The sequence below is a fragment of the Cricetulus griseus genome (assembly GCF_003668045.3).
Source record: "Cricetulus griseus strain 17A/GY chromosome 1 unlocalized genomic scaffold, alternate assembly CriGri-PICRH-1.0 chr1_1, whole genome shotgun sequence".
In the NCBI taxonomy this organism is placed as follows: Eukaryota; Metazoa; Chordata; class Mammalia; order Rodentia; family Cricetidae; genus Cricetulus; species Cricetulus griseus.
This window is the reverse complement of record NW_023276807.1, coordinates 85,380,018-85,399,692: the sequence shown is the minus strand read 5'-3', so window position 1 is coordinate 85,399,692 and position 19,675 is coordinate 85,380,018. Positions and strand designations below refer to the sequence as shown.

Below are 19,675 nucleotides of genomic sequence, written 5' to 3'. Positions count from 1 at the left end.
CATTCTTGGCACTGGTGGTTTTACCTGGTGGCATAAGATGACTAGTTGGGGCATTGTCTCCCATGTTATGGTGACTTCATTTAGGCTCTTTTCATATATGTGTATATTTTAGGAAGCTTCTACTGTATGGTTTTTTCAAAGGTTTTTAGTGTTAGTTGTCCCTCCCCATATACTCTGCTTTTCCATTTTCCCATCCCCACCCCTATTTAATGTTCCTATTCTGTTTTCCACTTTATCTCTGTATAACACTATATTCTATTTCCCCTTCCTTGGAATGTCCGTTCCTCCTGTCTAATGTGCTAGGTACCTGATTTTGTGGTTTTGGTTTTTTGGTTTTTTGGTGGTGGTGGTGGTGGTGGTGGTGGTGGTGGTGGTGGTGGTGGTGGTGGTGGTGGTGTGTGTGTGTGTGTGTGTGTGTTTGAGACAGGGTTTCTCCGTGTAGCTTTGTAGACCAGGCTGGCCTGGAACTCACAGAGATCTGTCTGCCTCTGCCTCCCCAGTGCTGGGATTAAAGGTTTGAACCACCACTGCCCGGCTCCTCTGTGGTTTTTCTAATTATAGCCACACATCTAAAACTTAAAAAGCTCACATCTGCATATAAGAGAAAAACATGCAATATTTGCCTTTTGGGATCAGGATGATTTTTTTCTAGCTCCACCCATTTATGTGTGAATTTCATTTTTTCTTAATAGCTGAATAGTATTCCAGTTGGAATAATTTTATGATACTCCAAACTCTATGGCTTTTAGTTATTGGTAATCTTACTGAAGTTCAAATTTGAATCAGGTCCTGTATTAAGTTGCTTTGTGAGAGGAGGAAAGTGTATTGGATGAGTGAATCCAGCACATGGCCAAACATCGAAAGAAATCTTACTGCAGAGTTTCACTGGCCCTTGAATTCAGTTTTTAAAATGCCTTGTATTTAAGGAACTTACTTTATTTTCTTTTTTTTTTCTATTTTGAAATAGTTTAGAAAATAATACAGACTCATTCACATACCCTTCGTGCAACCCTCTAATGTTAGCAACACCTACAACCAGATGTATTTGTCAAAACCAGGAACTTCATGTTGGTGCAGTACTATTTGCTTAGCTAAACCATACTGTTTCACCAGTCTTTCCTCCAGTATCCCTCTTCTGGCACAGAATCCAACTCATGATCCCATGTTGCATATACTTGTGGCATCTTAATAATCTCCAGTCCCTGAGTTCTTTCTTTCCTTTTGTGACTGGGAGACTTTTAACAAACTTTCAGTTATTTTGTTGGTCTGTCAGTTCTGGTTTCCTTGTTGGTTTCTTGTAGTTGGGTTGCGGTTCTTTACAACATACCTCATTGCATCATCATGATGAGTGATGACAAAATGTCTTTTTATGGGCAGTGTTAAACTTGGTCAGTTGGTTCATGGAGTAACAATTGGTTTCTCCCTCTTTGTACTTAGTATTTTCCCATGTGTAATTAGTAAAGGTCCTCAAGAGATATTTTGACACTGCTGTTGCCCCCCCCCCTTTTTTAATTATGTGGCATGCTTGCTTTGTTGAACAGCTTATATACATACATTGAGAATGCCTGATAAATATTTTATGCACTTCACAGGCAAATAGAACATTTTATCTTTTAGATGAGAAGACACTTGATTCACCAGTACTGTTGCTGAAGATGGAGAGCAGTTAAGCATATCTTAGGAAATTTTTAGTAAGGAATTAGAAGAAGAAAAGTATGCATTTTACATAGTTCTACTCTTTTGTGTATGGTGTGGGGGGGCATGTTTGTAAAGGACAATTTGTAAGTCAGTTCTCTCCTTAGACATTTAAGTGGGTTTCAGGGATTGAATTCAGGTTGCCAGGCCTGTGCCACAAGCACCTTTCTCTGCTGAGCTATCTCACAAATCTTAATTTGTTTTATTGTTAGCACATCTTCTTTGTGCAAAATAATGGTTTTGTTATGGCTTTTCATGCATGTATAGTCCTGTACTTTGCTCGTATCTACCCCTTCCCATGTCCCTCTTTTCTATCTTTCCCCCAATAGTACCCCTTCTACTTTTTTTTAAAGATTTATTAACTTATTATGCATACAGTGTTCTGCCTGCATGTATTCCTGCAGGCCGGAAGAGGGCACCCGATCTCACTACAGATGGTTGTGAGCCACCATGTGGGTGCTGGGAATCAAACCCAGGCCCTCTGGAAGAGCAGCAGTGCTCTTAACCTCTGAGCCATCTCTCCAGTTCTCCCTTCTACTTTCACATTTGTGTCTTTTTAATCTAGGTTCCATATATGAGAGAAAGGGTGGCTTATTTCATGTAGCATGATCTCCAGAGCCATCCATTATCCTGTAGATGATATAACTTCATTCTTCATTATAACTGAGAGAAACTGCATTGTGCCTATGTAATGTTTTCCTTATTTCTCTGTTCACTTACATAATTTGGCTGTTGTTGCTTTTCTAAGCAAATGTATGTAATTTTGTTCAGTGTTTTAATAAGACTAGAGAATATTCTATTTCTAGGAATAATTTAACTGCACAGCATTATCATTTAGTAGTACTTTCTATCATGGCCCATTTAAAATTGATATTCCTTACTCCTAGAAGCACAACAATGACCGTTACTTGGTATTCCGCTTTTTAAATTTCTTAAGTTGATAATGCTTTGAAGTAGTTGGGGAGAAATCCATTTTATTCATTTCCCCAAGTTTGAATTTTATTACTGGTACAGTAAAACTCAGCTTTAAGCAATTGATCACTTTACTGAGAAAATTCAAATGATTTCTTGTTATAGAAATGTATTCTTTAGATTGTGCCTGGTAGGACGATGGAACCAGTTACACAGGCTCTCTTGTGTGTGCTCCATAGTACAGAGTTGGGATGTTTCTGGCTTAATGCTTAAATTATTTTCCAAGTGTAACCTCCTCGTGTCCTTCAATACATCATATTTCAGCAGTTGGTGGAATGTGAGCTGTCATTCAATGTTATTACCTATTAATTGAACGTCGTGGTAGCTACTGTGAAATCTAAATCTCATACATGCAAAACACTTAGAACAGTAGTTGGCACAGAGACAGAACCCACTATCAGCCATTATGAAGGGTGGTGGTGGAGGGCTAATGGTGTTGTGTGTTGACTTAGGAGCTAGAATTCCCTGCACTTTTCCTATGCTTGTGTTCTGTATAGCAGCTAAGTCCCACCGAACTTGCTGCTTTCTGTAAAATTTTGTTACTTTAATGGTTATTAGGGGAATTTCCAACTTGCTTCTTAGAAACATACTCATTTCAGCAATTTAGGTAATCCAAAATTGTTGAATACAGGCTAGAAATGAAGACAGAATAATAAACATATTTGAGTTCCAAGTTTTAAAAATACTTATTCCAGTAACACGAGAAAAACTGTGATTTGGAGTCAGTATGATGAACATTTAAGCAGACCCTGCTCCCCCCAGTCAGGAAGACTGCCTTGCAGTTTCTTCTTGACTTGAACTTTCTTCCTAAGCTGTCTGGACTCATTTTCTAATACATGTTTTTCTTTCTACCAAAAATTTGCTTTTTGTGATACCCTGCTTTTCCCTTGGGTTCCTTTCTTCCCTCCATTGTTTAAAAAATAACAAAGTCCATTCATTTACTGAAGTTCTTATTGGTGGTCACTACCAGGAAATAGGGTTGGCAAATATACTGAAAATTGAGGAAGTGACAAAGGTTCAGATGGTCTCAAAAAGCACTAGTTATGGTTGTATGTCCATCACTAGTTCACACTGAATTGTAATTGTTTGGGGTTTGTTTTACACAGTATGCATTCTAGTTTCCCAGGTGACACCATAATGGGTTGTCTTGGTTCTCAGGTGAGAACTAGTCCATTCAACCTTAACAGTGGTATTAGAAAGTGTAAGACTGCCTTCCCTCTGGGAGCCTCCCTTTCTCCATTCATAAAATGGGAATGACTGCTCTTACATAGTTCTGGTAGAAATTAGCCAAGTTGATGTATCTTGAGTTAGTGTGTAGATTTTAATCCATGCTCTTCCAGAGCTGTTTGAACGTAAATGGCCCCCATCACCTTGCTGACCCACTCAGTTCCTTTCCTAGGAAATGGAAATTAGTAAGATTTTTATATTCTTTTCAGATAGCTGTTTTAAGGGTCAAATGAAATGATGTTATGTAAAAGGATTTTGTTCATTAGTACTCTGTGCAAGTGCAAATAGACCTTAACCCATAGCTGATTCAAATTGATATTTGTTTTTACTTAAAAGGGTTTTCATGTTTTTAACAAAGTTTGCTTCAAATTTTTACAAATGTGAGTCTAGGTCCAGAGGATCCCTCCTTATCTGCCTGAAGCATTTCGTTGAACTCCTTTTGTGGTCACTGAACTCTACTTCCTTTGTTTCAAACATTTGAAGAGACACTGTCAAAATATTCCAAATGCATAGAAATGATGATTAATTTCTATCAAGACAAGAGATTCTCCCATTCTCACTCAGCCATCAGTTCTAGTCAAACATTGAAACACAGCTACCTTCAAAACCATTCTCTTTATTAGCACAAGGCTTAATATAAAAACTTTAAGGACAGTGGTTATCTCTGTATTAATAAGCAAATGTCTTTCTTTAATACCTTTCTGTGTTCTAAAAAATACATACCAAAATAGGGAAAGTTCCTTTGTTAGGATAAATTCTCTTACTCCTAGTTCAAGATTTGAGAGGTAATTCTCATGTGGATGAAGTGAAATATGAGACGTTGGTTGGTTGGTTTTCTGTGTTTTGGCACTCATGAAACCCAGTATAGCTCCCAACTAGTCATCCTTCTGCCCTTCGCTCTCTAACCACCATGCCCAGAACCGTAGAGATTTTTTTGATTATCATAATTATGTGTATTACTGACATCTAGGGATGCTCCTGAAATTCCTAAGATACAGGCCAGGCTACTACAGTATCAATGTGTTGGTGGTACCGAGGCTAAAAAAAAAAAAAAAAAACCTGGTTGTGAGAAATAAATGACATCTTTGGGGAAAATGTTAACTGCTTTTCTGTCAGGATGAAATAAGTGACCCTTGTGATAAGACTCAGCACGTCATTTGGCTAATCTAGAAGGGAGTGGAAGTGTGCATGGTGGTGCCCTTTATTTTGGGAAGGGAACTGTGGACTTTTCTTTTCCTCTACTGCTACAATAAGCTGAAAAAGCAGAGATCCTAACCTCCTCTCTTTGGTGTAAAAAAGCTGCTTAGTAACCCTGATATAAGAGCAGAGGTGATTGAAAGTACACTTTTGGGTTATCAGCTACACTGGTTTCCTAAGATGGCTCCACCACACATCTACCTAAACAGTTTTTTTGAGCCATCCTGCTGGAATCACGCACAGTGGAGCAATAGTGAAGAATAGAAATCTGTCCCATCAGAGGTAATATATTCAACCCACAATCTTTCATTATAAAGAATTATGATGTTTTCATGTTTTAAAGCATGCTTTGTCTCAGCACCACTTTAATGCCTATTTGCCTGCTAAAATAGAAGTGATCAAAAAACTGTAAAAACAGCCACGCTTGTTTTGTTCCTGACTTAGTGTTTGTCCTACTTCTCTTTCAGAACAGGATTTGTAGCTGTTTAGTAGGTGATGAGCAAAGGGTTGTACCCAATGTGAATGGAAAAATAACTGAAATATTAAAGGACAAAGATCATTTTTCCAATTTCTCTTTAGTAGATACCCAACAGCTTCACATTACAAAAAAAGTCTGTCTTTTGGAAGACTTAATATGAAAGCAAATGTCCTTTATTGCATTTTATAGAACAAATGGCTATAGACTTTTAGCAGTCAAACTATAATTTAATTTATTTATGGCTTTATTTTAATTTTCTCCCAACCACACCCAAAAAATGATACCATGCTAGAGTATGGGGTTTTGGGGTGGGGTCATTTTCTCTGGAAGGTTAGTTCCTCCCATTGAGAGCCACATGCATGATTTCCAACAGTTAAGCAGAGCTTAGTATAACAGCTGATGCAGCAAAGAGCTTTATTATCTTAGCAAGATTTTTAGCATTGTTTTCCTGACTTGGAATTAATGGTGCTGTTTCAGATCCTTAGTGCTAGATCACATTGGGATAGAACTGATAATTGAGACGTTCAAACATTTTTGTATAGGTATCCATTTCAGATATTCAAATGTTTAACTCAGGAATTTATTTTGAAGAATTATATATCTTACTCAGATTTAAGAATACATAGATAATATTTGAAGGAAGTGGATACAAAAATACTGTCTAGCAACTGGACTTGTGTTAAAAAATGCTGATCCATTGTATAGACAATGGCCTTCGTGTAAAGATTCTAGCAACTTCTATTACAACCATCACTCAATATGTGTGAGAATGCAGGGAAAGAGAAATAGCTGCCATGCCACATTTTATTTGTATCTTAATAATGCTAATGCCATGTCGGTTGGCTATATTTCAGAAAACTTAATTTTGGATCATTTAAGTATGTAAATAGCTGATGGTACTGAATTGTTTTGGGCTTTAGAACATTAGAAATAGGAGTAGAGGTTGAGTTTGAGCTTCTTCCTGTGACTGCAGCTTTACTGTCACTGGTAAAAAAATTCGCAAAATCAGGACTTCTAAGGGGTCAAAAGCAGATTTAAGAATATGTATGATTGAAAAAAACTTTTTTCCCCATCTAATTTGTCCAATGATCCTAAAAAATGTAAAGTGGGAGACATATGCTAGGCTTGCTTTTATTCCTGAATTTCTGTCTAAGCTGTCTGTAGACCAGTGGTTCTCAACCTGTGGGTATTGACCCCTTTGGGAATCCAATGACCCTTTCAAGGGGTCACATTGCATATCAGATATTTACATTACAACTCATAACAGTAGCAAACTTGACAGTTATGAAGTAGAAATGAAAATAATGTCATGGTTGGGTGTCACCACAACATAGGAACTGTATTAAAAGGTCACCACAGCATTAGGAAGGCTGAGAAGCACTGCTGCAGAGTTTTCCTGAATAATATAGTATATATACATTAATTGTAAATTCTCAGGCCAGATGGCTGCTTATAATTTTTCCAGCTCCAAAATTCCCTTCATTCTACTTTAGTCCTTTCATTTTTAGAGATAGAGAAAACAGATTGCTTGTTTAAAGAGCTGCAACTAGAACACAGGCTAACACTTGCTAGCTCTGTGACACACTAATGTCAGTCAAATACGGGCATTCAAATAATAGTTTCAGACTTTAGGAGTAGCCATGCATTACTAATACTATAATTTGGAAAATATAAAGGGAGAGGTGTTTATTTTTTTAATTTACCTATATTTTTGCTACCCTGTTAGCTGTTCTTTCTGTTGAAAGAACTCTCTCTAATCATTTCTTTGTGATATGCCACCAGCAAATTCTTTTTCAGTTTTTCTCCACTGAGAATGTCTTGACTATTTCCCTCTGATTCTATTGGATACAGATTTTTAAGTTGACATTTCTTACTATACGTACAAACAGCATTTTATAGACTGAACAGGTTGCTTTTTTATTATTTATGTTTAGGATTATGTTGTGTATGTAATATTTTTATGTGTGTGTGATGTATATATATATATAGATACAGATATCAAGAATTAGAGAAATAGAGCCCATGAATTTGAGAGCTGCAAGGGGGTGTGTGGGAAGAATTAGAGGGGAGAAAGGGAAGGAGGGAAAATGATCTATTATATTATAAACCCAATAAATAATTTTTAAAAATATATTAAGTCACTTTTTATGGATCGTGTGGTTTCTGGTGACACGTACACTATCATTCTAATAGTTTCTTCGCTGTAGATAAAAGTTTCTTTTTGTTTGTTTTAAAGATCTTTTCTTAGACTTCAGGCTTTAGAAATTTTATCTTGGTGTGGATATCTGGACTATCTTGAGACAGGATTGTTTAGTTTCTTGAATCTGTAGTTTATTTTTCACCTCAAACTTGTTGTGTCTTCAGACATTGCTTCTTTGAGTATTGTGTCAGGTCTGCGCTTTTTCTTCTTGAGTTCCAGTGATGCAAATATAAGGCCTTTTGCTGTAATCTACAGACACAGAAGGCACTGTCCCACTCTTGTCCAGCCTGCCTAATAAGCTTTTTTATTGTGATTTAATGTGTTTAAAGTTCCACTTTGTACCTTCTGTTTGTTCACCAAGACTTCATGCTTTATGCCCGCTGTCCCAGATATGCTTGTAATTGCTTATTTTGGAGTATTTTATCATGGCTGCATCTAACTTTTTGTTGGGTAAGTCTTGGGTTTGTTATCTCAGTTTTGTCACCTCTTCTATTTTTTAAATCTTTTGGTTCTTGATATGTTGAAACCTGGACATTTTCAAATTGTGTTTTGAAACTGTATATTATCTAAACCTTCTGTTTGTACTGCCATTTCCTGGCACTGCTTTGTCAGGGCGGTGGGTGTCTTCCTGTTACTGACAGCAGATAAAGTCTAGGTTCCCTACTCTGTCTCTGTTGGCAGGTCGGGGGAAGGACGCTTCTTACTGCTGAGTGCTTCTGAGCTTCATCCTTGTAGTCTCCACTGTTGTCACAGGGATTGAGTGAGAGGGTGCTTGTCCACCATAGTAAGAGTCTTGTCTTCCTAAGCCTGCATTAACACTATCCTCCTGGGACTTTCTGTCTCTTTTGTGGTTACAGTGGTTGTCAAGGCTCCACACTGAGCACTGGCCAGTGAGAATAGAGAAGTTTCAGTAGGATTTGGCTAAAGTAGAACAGTTATGATCAAAGCTTTCTATCTTACCAAGCTGCCACTTTATTGTTCCTTTAAACAGAAAACAAACTTTTGTTTGTTTTGTCTATACTAGTTCATATTTCCAGGTTGCTGACTTCCTCGGTTCCACATCTGGCATATATCAGCCAAAGAGAACACAGGGAATTCACTATCATATTGTTCTTTGGATCCCAAAGTCCTTGTTGTTCTGCCTCTCTTGGCTTTTCATATCTTCATAGATAGATGGATGGATGGATGATAGGTTTTGTTTTTTTTATCATGTGCTTGCATGTGCCATGGTGTGCACGTAGAGGTCAAAGGACAGTTTGCAGCAGTTGCTTCTTTCCCTTTACCATATGAGGTCCTAGATCAAACGCAGGTCGTTCAGGCTTGCTGGCAAGCACCTTTACCAGCTAAGCTATCTTATGAGCCCACTCCCTTAAATATTACTATATCCAGGGTCTTTAATTATACTTTGTAGAAATATAGGGAAATATACAAGTGCTTTCTGTAAAGTGGCAGGTAGCCAGATGTACATTTGATCTGTTGGTATCAAATACAGAACCATTATCAGAGGAAACATTACATACTGTGTATTTCATATGATTTCCATAATGTGCTCACAAAGACTGTTGGAAAATAATGTCTTTATTTAAGCTGGAATCTTTGTTCATGTTATTAACAAAAGCTATTTCTCTCTAGGAAATAATGCAAAAGGTGTCTCAAGGCTCCTGAGCAGTGAACAAAGATTTGAGAAAGACAGCCAAGCTCATGTTTTCTCCTGATCAAGAAAACCATCCTTCCAAAGCCCCAGTGAAATATGGTGAACTCATTGTCTTAGGGTAAGATCTCTGTGTGGTAAGACATAAAACAGCATGATGTGGTGATTTTGGTCTCTAGGTTAGAATTGTTATTAATTTGTGTTTAAGAATTTGTGCCTTAACACTTGCAGAAGAATTTAAAGCTAATACTGTTTGATACCAGTGTAAGAAATTCTTAATGCCCATGTTTATGCCACTTTTGTAAGTGTTGAAATACTAAATAAGGGGCTAGAGAGATGGCTCAGAGACTAACAGTCACAGCACTTGCTGCTCTTAACTTCTAGTGAATCTGAATTCAGCTTCTAGCAACCACATCAAAAAGCCCACAGTGGCCTGTAACTCCAGATCCAAACGATCCAACACCCTCTCTGGCCTGCAAGCAGCCACACTATAAAATCTATCATTAAAATACCGAGTAAACTTTACCTTGTTCTACCCTAGAAAAGGAGTTTGTATTTTCTGTCCTATCCTTTTGAAAATTTTACTTTAGCTACTTGGTCAACTTTACCAAAAGTCCCCTTCCCCTTTCCTGCTTTAGATCATTTGTGCACCTTAGTACGCATTTATTTGTTCCTTTGCCTTCTGGGGTAGTGTAAATTTGTGCATAAGGACCAGGTTTACAGACCTATGGGAGTAGTCAAATGATCTCAAACACAGCATGTAAGTATCCATTTGCATCACAGTTAACCTTATTCCTGAGGCTCATAGAGGCCTGAAGGCATCTTTGGGTTCCTTAGGACTGGAGTTACAGAAAGTTGTGAGCCACCATGTGAGTGGTAGGAATCGAGCAAACCTGAGTTCTCGGGGAAAAATAACCAGTGCTCTTAACTGCTGAACAACCTCACATCTCCAATCTGTGGCTTCTGACTGGAGGTCATAGGTTCTAGGCTCCGTTGTTTCTCCCAGCAGTGCTAGTGAGATTGCTGAGAGCAAGTCAGCTGTACTGACCAAGCCCAAACCAAACTTAATGTGGGATGTGATGGCACATGCCAGCAACCCAGCATAAAGTTCATATAGTAGCCACAGTATTACAACTTTTAAAAAATGGACTGCTTTAGGCCTGTTTAATCTACCAGATTTTTTTTTGTTTTTGAGTATAAGATTAAAATGTATTCAGTAGTGCCTGATTGTGGTATATACCCAGATATGCTTATTTTTCATTTTTTTCCAAGTTGTTTTATTTATATTTGTTGCTTGCTTGCCCTTGAGGTTTACATGTGTTGTAGAGAAGTGGTTGGAAGATTGAAGCAGCAGAAGTAGGTTTAAGCACTAATTGGGAAAACTTAGTTGGACAGAGATGGCAACACATCACTGTTCTATTCAGGTAGCTAGGATTTATCAAGTGCAGACACTCCTTATTGCAAAAGTTGAGCTTTTAAAGTGTTGGGTTCACACTTAGAGTTTCAATTACTGCTGCAAAAATTTTACCTTAAAAAGTATAGTCACAAGGAATCTGGTACCCCGTTACTCAGTTCTTGCTCATATGGATAACTCAAAGTGGTGTATGATACTTCTCTGTAGCTCAAAACTTAGCCAGAAAGAGTCTCATTTTGTTTCACCCCAAGCAGCTGGACTGAAAATCAGCAGGTGCTAGAAAGGAATTTGAGGTAATTAATTGAGAATTCAATATACATGTAAGGCAAACTATAACTTTTGTTTCATGATTGTGTAATCCTTAAAAGAGATCAACTAAACTGCTTTTCTTTCCTACCAGGTATAATGGGTCTCTCCCAAACGGTGATAGAGGAAGGAGGAAAAGTAGGTTTGCTTTGTTTAAAAGACCTAAGGCAAATGGGGTGAAGCCCAGCACTGTGCATATTGCATGTACTCCTCAGGCTGCCAAGGTAAGATAAAGTTCCAAAGAAGTTAATTGGAAAATTGAACTATTCTTATGTGTGGTCTATATTCTCTAGTGCTTTGCATTTCTGTTTCATATTTCTCCTTTTGTTTGGATTGAGGAGGAGACTATGGAAACATGCTATTTGAAAGGCTGTTGAATGGAACCCCCACCCCCACCCCAACTGCCCATAATGACAGGGGCAGGTAGAAATTAGAAGAAACTATTTCCAAGTCCCTAAGCTCTGTGGGTCCTCTGGTTTTGATTTGGTTCTTGGCTTATGCCATCCATAGATTCTGCCCCAGTCCCTTGCTCACACTAGACCTGAACAATTACTGGATGGAATGAAAACAGTGGAAGCAGGTTCTCAGCTGGACCTAACACTTCTCACCCTCCAGGCCATGTTCATCCTCCGAGCCCCTTTTATTTCCTTGTGCCTTTTTAGACTGGTGAAAGTGGAGGAAGTTTTGAATCTTCATTTTGCCTTGGAATTCCTGTTTTTCCAGTTTATAAAACAAACTGAATTCAGTAATGTGGTATCCAGATAAAAGCCATTACAGAGTTCCTTGACTTTTAGAGGTATCAGGAGCTAAGTAGCCTTAGGGTGTGCATGAACATTAGAGAGTCTGTGCTTAAATGTATGATTAAATAAATGAGGCACATTACAGTTGGTATATATTGCTTGTTTTAGGTGTTTGGTCCCTGAAGTTATTTATATTTCAGCCTTGTTTTATATGCAGCTTGGATATCAAGCCTTGATTTGGCCTCTCCTTGCTCACTGTTTAAGAGCCGATGAGTGTGTGGGAGGACTGTCTTCCTACAGTGTTTCCTCTTGCTTCTTTGTAGAGAAGGAATGTGTTTAGTAGATGGTGGCAGCTCATTCTGAGGTGCTCTTTGTAATGTTTACCCATGGAAGTGTCTCGGAATTTGGAATTTACCAGTTCTTCATTATGAGGACTATCCCATGTGTTACAAGATATTTAAGTCCTTGGTTCCATGTGCACTAAAAGTCATTTAATCACTAACATCATTGTGACAGCCAAAAGCATTTAAATATTTTCAGATGCCTCTTAACTATATAATACCTCTGGTTGAGGGACCACTGTCAAGGGAAATGCATATAATCTACTTTCTCATTTTGTGTATGTGCATGCTTGTATGTATATGGAAGCATGTTTGTGTGTGTGCCTGTGAAGGCCAGAGGTCAACATCTGGTGGCTTCCTCAGTCATTCTCCATCTTGTTTTTTGAGTCAGGGTCTCACTGAACCTGGAGGTCTTTAATCACTGTGGGCTGGCTGGCCAGTGAGCTCGAGGTGTCGTCCTGTCTTTGTGTCCCTAGCACTGATATACCTCCCAGCCCTACTTTCTCATTATCCTGCCCTTCATGCTTTCATTGATAGCTCCTTTTTAAGCAAGAAAAATCTCAGGGATTAAAAATTGATGAGTGTCAATTTTTTAAATTTTTGATATATCATGTATGTGATATATCATGTATACATGTATGTGACAAATATTTTACCTTCCTTTAGTTGAAGAGATTGTCTGATTTGATTGACTGCTAATTTTTGCTGTTAACCTTTTCATTCATAGGCAATAAGCAACAAGGACCAGCATAGCATATCATACACATTATCTCGAGCCCAGACAGTGGTGGTTGAATATACTCATGACAGCAACACTGATATGTTTCAGGTATTATAACATAAATTTTTTCTTTAAAAATGAAAAGGTTTAAAAATCTATTGTCAGTGACTTTGCTATGATCAGATTAAATATACTTTCATATTGTATCTGTTTAAAATATGTGTTGATTTTTGAAGCCTCATATTTAAAAGTCGTCATAGTATTGTTTAAAGATGGGCTCTGAAGCTAGAGAGTTGACTTGAGGGTTAAGAGCACTTGCTACTCTTGCAGAGGACCCAGGTTTGATTCCTAGCCCCACCTTAAAGTGGCTCATAACAGCCTGTAACTCCGGTTCCAGGGGATCTAGTGTCTCTTCTGGCCTGGTAAACATGTCTTAGCTACTCTGTGCCTCCTCCTCCTCTGTAAAGTGCAGAGAATAGTCTCTCCCTCAGGACTGTTAGAGGCTTAAGGGGGTGCGTGCATGGAGCAGATGCAGATCCGAGCCAGCTGAGAGTAAACTCATAGTAAATAGTGGTTGTTGCTATTCCAAACAGAAAACCAGAAACATTCTACACATAGTTTAGACTTCTTGTTACCCACCTCCTACCTTCCTCTCTAAGCAACAAAGAGTACAGGCAGTTTCTAACTATTTACATCAGTTAGAGGAATTTGGTTTTCAGCACACAACTGGTCAAGGCTACTGGTATAATAAAAATCTCTCCCTCTGGTTCCCATTCTCTGCATCAATCTGATGCTGATACTTATTTTTATATGCTGATAGATTATAGAGCAGTTAAGCCCAGAGACATGAAATTCTTAATATTTTCTCTCTTAATATTTGGTTTTCTAAAGAAACTTAACTAGAATTGACTGTTATCAGTCAATTAAAATTATTGTCCAATTAGTGTTTTCATCTTTTTTATAATGCTAAATGAAAGGACTGAGAGATCTATTTAATTTTGATCATTAGCAAAATATGTTTGAGGCTGATCTCTCATCTAGCTCTGTAAGATGTATGATTATTTCTTAAGAATTGTATCTTCACAGTTATTATTAGAGTATGGATGTTTGTTTCTCTTCCTTGTTTTTGCTAAACTAAATAAACAACATCCTTAGTGATGAAAGATTGGATCACGATAAAACATAATAGTAACAGTGTTTTCCCACATCCTTATCAACAAGCAATATTTAAAATAAATGTGATTAGTTTTTTAAAAGTCAAAATGACAAGTAGCTGTTTGCTCACATATTTGAAATTTAACTTCAAAAAATAAAACTTGTATTTATATGTTTATCTTGTCCTTTGTAGTTGGCTTTGTTTTCCTAAGTTAATTTTCTGTGGGCATTATCCCTGTGGAAAATTAAAGATATCTGTACTATAAAGTCTAGGAAAAATCAGAAACCAGTCTAGTAAATTACTTCATTATTGAAGGATGATTTATCTGCATTCCAAACTGAGTAAGAACATTCATGCTGAGTCTGTCAGGTAAAAATTCAGATTCCAGTCCAGTTAACATGTGGAGGTGCTCTCCAGTGTCTCAGTGAGAAGTGCAGACTTCTGATGGGGAGGAAGGACAGGTAAAAGACGTCATAGTCTTTTTTTTTTTTTTTTTTAATCTGTACCTTCAGGCCTTTAATCCTAGCACTTGGGAGGCAGAGGCAGGCAAATTTCTGTGAGTTTGTGGCCAGACTTGTCTACAGAACAAGTTCCAGGACAACCAGGGCTGCACAGAGAAACCCTGTCTCAGAGAGACAAAACAAATCTATACCTACTAACCAGATTTAATAGGACTTCTGACAATAGCCAGTGAAAGGGATTCTAAAATAAAGGATGTCAGAAATAGTATAAAGTATGGTAGAAAATTGACAATTCTACTTATAGCTAGAACATGGTACATAGAAGTAACAGAAAATTGGTTTAGGTTGACTTTTTTTAAGGCAGCCCTTGGGTTCACTTCTGTCTCCTCTGGAAAAGTAAAAACCATGCACCGAGGCACAAAGTTGTGTTTCCAGCTACTTGGTTAAACTGAGGCAGAAGGAGGTAGAATTCTAGGCCATCTTGGACTATATAGCTAGACATCCCCCCCCAAAGGAATCCTGTTTGTAGAGAGTTGATATTTTCTATGTGCCATCATTAATATGTTATAGAACCTATGATTTCTAAACGTTTCCACTAAAACCAGTGACACATGTCACTTTTGTCGTCTGTTTCATTTCTTTTTTCCCCCTTCAACTTTCAAGATGCAAGAAACTTTCTTACTAGCTAGTACTTTAAAGATAGTTTACCCTGATACCTGCCTCACCAAGGACTCCAGCTAGAAACCTTACTGCTCAGAAATGAAAAAAAAATACCAAGGTGTATGACAAATCCTACAGCCTACATAGAGAATTCTTTTTCTGTGCTTCCTTGGGGACCCTGGAACAAAGTACCTTTGAAGTACTGTTCTTTGAAGTTTAGTTATTTGATGTCTCAATCCTTATCAGAGTAAGTGGTTGGAGGAGAGGCTTGTTGCTAAAAACAAGCACAACCAAAAGCAAAAACTGACAGCTGCTAATAACCTAATGCAAAGAGGTGGAGATCTGTTTCAGAGACTCAGAGCAAGGCTGTATCTACAGCCATCAGTGAGGATCAGTGTTTGTGTACAGCTTGGGAACACAGCAGCAGGTTAGCTTTATTTCAATGATGTTCTAGAGTTGTCATAAAAGATTTACTCACCTTCAGTGTATTCTGTTAAGGTGGGGTAGTATATGGTAGATATATTTCTACCTTAAAAGGGTTAAAGCCTAAGGCCATCTAAGAACCTCATCACATTAGAGTCTTTATTCCCTAAGGATCTTGGAAATTCCATTGTAGTTCCCACTTAATTCTATGCTCCAAGTGACTGCTGTATCAGTGTGACAGATTAGGTTTCAAAGGTGTAGATGGAGATAGTTAAGTATTGTTAAGTGTGAGATTTAGAAATTTCAGAGGCCTAATACTTTTACCGTATCTCTTTCTTAATGGATTCTACTGTGGTCTTTGAATGAAGTCATATGTTCTTTTTTTCCCCTTTAGATTGGTCGGTCAACTGAAAGTCCTATTGATTTTGTAGTAACTGACACAGTTCCTGGAAGTCAGAGTAATTCTGACACACAGTCAGTACAAAGCACTATCTCAAGATTTGCCTGTAGGATCATATGTGAGCGCAATCCCCCCTTTACAGCTCGGATTTATGCTGCAGGATTTGATTCATCAAAAAACATCTTTCTTGGGGTAAAAAGCCTTTTTTCCTAATGTATTCTTTTATACAATTTCTATTTCCAAATTGCACATAAGTAGAAACTCACTATTTTTATAGGAAAAAGCTGCCAAATGGAAGACATCTGATGGGCAGATGGATGGCTTGACCACTAATGGTGTTCTTGTGATGCATCCACGAAATGGGTTCACAGAAGACTCCAAGCCTGGAATATGGAGAGAAATATCAGTTTGTGGGAATGTGTTCAGTCTTCGAGAAACCAGATCAGCTCAACAGAGAGGAAAGATGGTAAGTACTGTGTAGCTTCTTTTTACAACAATAAACATAGGGTAAGTTGAACTGGAGAGAGAGAGAGAGAGAAGTAGAGAGAGAGAGAGAGAGAGAGAGAGAGAGAGAGAGAGAGAGAGAGAGAGATTGTCAGTTGATTGGTTTTTGCAGCTCTTAGACATATTCCTGACACACAAAAACTAAGACCATCAAACACTGACCTCCAAACACTAATTCTAGAGGATGGTGTTTGTTTCAGCTAGAAAAGGTTAAGCATCTATTTTTTTGTACATATCTTTGACTATACTTAACTAATTAAAAATAACTAAGTTTGTTGATTAGCCAGATAATTAAATCATAAGTTGTCTTTTGGCTTGAAAGACAGAAGTTGCTATTCAATGTGTTATTGTTGATTTTCAAATTTAGCATTTTTCAAACTTCTAAAATTTCTACTTCCACATTACACACAAATAGAAACTTCCTTAAGTCTAGCAGGTAATCCTGGAAGGTTCTCTGTCTTATTAGGACTCACTGAAGACCTAGTGTAAACACAATGGTAAATACGGTTTTGATTCTTTTCTCCTTCAGGTGGAAATCGAAACCAATCAGCTACAAGATGGCTCCTTAATTGACCTTTGTGGTGCAACCTTGCTTTGGCGTACTGCGGAAGGCCTTTCCCACACTCCTACTGTGAAGCACTTAGAAGCTTTAAGACAGGAAATCAATGCAGCCCGACCTCAGTGCCCTGTAGGGTTCAACACACTAGCCTTTCCCAGTATGAAGAGGAAAGACGTTGTAGATGAAAAACAACCGTGGGTATATCTAAACTGCGGCCATGTTCATGGTTATCATAACTGGGGAAACAAAGAAGAACGTGACGGAAAAGATCGTGAATGTCCTATGTGTAGGTCTGTTGGTCCCTATGTCCCTCTGTGGCTTGGATGTGAAGCTGGATTTTATGTGGACGCCGGCCCTCCCACCCATGCCTTTAGCCCTTGTGGGCACGTGTGTTCAGAAAAGACAACGGCCTATTGGTCACAGATCCCACTTCCTCATGGTACTCACACTTTTCACGCAGCCTGTCCCTTTTGTGCACATCAGTTGGCTGGTGAACAAGGCTATATCAGACTTATTTTCCAAGGACCTCTAGACTAACAGCTGTCTCTAGGACTGCATTATAAGTTTATAAGCTAAGTGAGTTGGGTATTCCAACCAGTTGTCCACGTAAGTTTCTCTGCTCTGGTCATTGCATTAAGATGAAGAATTTTTTAAATATTTATAATAGCAATTTCTGAAAAAAATCTGAGAAAATCAAGCAAAGGAAATTTTGAAAGTTCCAGACTTCTGAATTCTGAGTTTTGAAAATATATTTTGAGGAGAAAAAGACATAGTCTAATTTGATGCCTTCGTTTTAGTGTTTTGAATCACCACCCATACTCAGTGTTGAGTTGTTCTGTATAACTGAGGGTTTGTTGGTTCAAACTACGTTAGTTTACAATTTGTTGCAAACATTGTAAAATATAGCAACATGTATATTAATTTTTTTCTATTTATCTTTATCATAGAAAATACCTTAGAATGTCGTGATAGAGTAGCATGGTAATGATGGTGTCACACACTTTGGGTGTGAATGGTAGTTTAGTGGGCACATAGCTCAAGGATTTGCAAAGTTAAGGAGAAAGACAAGAGATCTTCCTTCCCCCAGGCCTGTATAAGTAGGGAATTTGATGAATTAGAGTATTTCATAAAACCAGATTCACATTAATTACCATTGTCTAAGAGGTGTTTGTTTTTTAACCACATTGAAGTTAATCGGAAAACATTTTTTTCCTTAATGTTTCTCTCAAGTGTAGTACTATAACAAAAGCTAATGCTAAGAGACATTTTATATGCTCCTTTGAATATGCAATCTAATCTAGATGATCTATTTTTCTCCCATGGTAACTGATCTGTTTTTAGTGCCAGCGACATTTGGCAAGTTTATTTTTTTGGATATAAACTGTGGTTCATCTGTTCACTGTTTCTAAAAAAAAGAAAAAGAAAAAAGAAAAAAATCCTATGAGAAAGTACATAAATTAACAAGAAATTAACAATAAAAGAAAATTACTTGATTTGCTTTTAGAAAAAAAGAAATAAAAAGCGTTTTGTAAATTATTCTGTATTTGGGTTATTCCAAGCAGTAGAAATCTAAAACTACAAAGGGTTGAATGACAGTAGTACCTCCCTTTTAATCCAGCAGACCAGCCTTAACTGTGGTCTTGACTCCTAAGGACAGTGGCCTCAGTGTGACTTGTGAAATGTCTGGTTGGCGGATGGAGGGGAGTGACAGCAGAGGAGGACACACCGCAGGGTCTCTTAGTTCTCTAATTCCAGTATGTGCTTTGCAAGACAGTTTCTTCTCACCCTAGCCTTTTTTAAAATGCACCAGACATACAAACAGTTGCACTACACCAAACCCTTTTAACACTTCTAGAAATCAGCATACATTTAGATTAGATAGAGTCATCTTTCAATCTTTGGTTTCCTTTCCTTTAGTTTGAAAAACTGTATAATACTTAATCGACTGTTGTCAAATTCTTATATGTGGTAGTATAGCTTTACTTCATCTTACTACATCAGTGTTTTGATTTTTTTTTAAGTAAAACAAAAAAGTCACTTAGAAGCCATGAACTATTTTATTTTACTTGATTGTCAAATTCTTTGTTTTGAAAATGATCATTTGGGTTCACTCAGGAAATGCATGTCAAGAAATTTGTATTATAAGTTAGCTGTGATGTATCAGTAACTGCTGGTTATTACCCTTTTTTCAAAGAGATTTAGTTGATTTTGAAGTTTTCTGGTCACATGATTTGTGACTAATGCAAGGAAATCGAGTCCTGTGTTGTGTTTGTTCTTGTCATTTCTGTTGAGGCTATATATTGTAGCTTAATTTTTATTTGCAATTAATTTATTCAAACTAAGTAAATACTTTTCAAAATAGATATTTGAATTTGTCTCTGTGGGTTCCTTTTTGCACAATTGAGAATGGGAAGCCAGAAGTGATAATTCTACCCCAGACTAACTAGATCTGCCTCACTCTGCTGACGTAGTCATCATGTTAAATACATAGGAGTTTGCATTTAATGGAACACTAATGTCTCTGGTCCTCTAAATTAGGCCTGTTAGAGAGCTGGCAACTGAGCTACCTG

General features: G+C 37.6%; 1 protein-coding gene across 1 annotated transcript in view; it reads left to right on the top strand.

Moving 5' to 3' along the window:
• The window catches only part of Peli1 (pellino E3 ubiquitin protein ligase 1), a 55,865-nt gene extending 36,395 nt beyond the window's left edge, over positions 1–19,470 (top strand). Inside the window, exons 2-7 of the mRNA XM_027388057.2 lie at positions 9,402–9,541; positions 11,235–11,364; positions 12,949–13,050; positions 16,037–16,234; positions 16,320–16,508; positions 17,076–19,470. Coding sequence (XP_027243858.1) covers positions 9,471–9,541; positions 11,235–11,364; positions 12,949–13,050; positions 16,037–16,234; positions 16,320–16,508; positions 17,076–17,642 — 1,257 coding nt within the window. The 5' untranslated portion in view covers positions 9,402–9,470 and the 3' untranslated portion in view covers positions 17,643–19,470. The remainder of the gene's footprint in view (positions 1–9,401; positions 9,542–11,234; positions 11,365–12,948; positions 13,051–16,036; positions 16,235–16,319; positions 16,509–17,075) is intronic.
• The last annotated feature ends 205 nt before the right edge of the window (positions 19,471–19,675 follow it).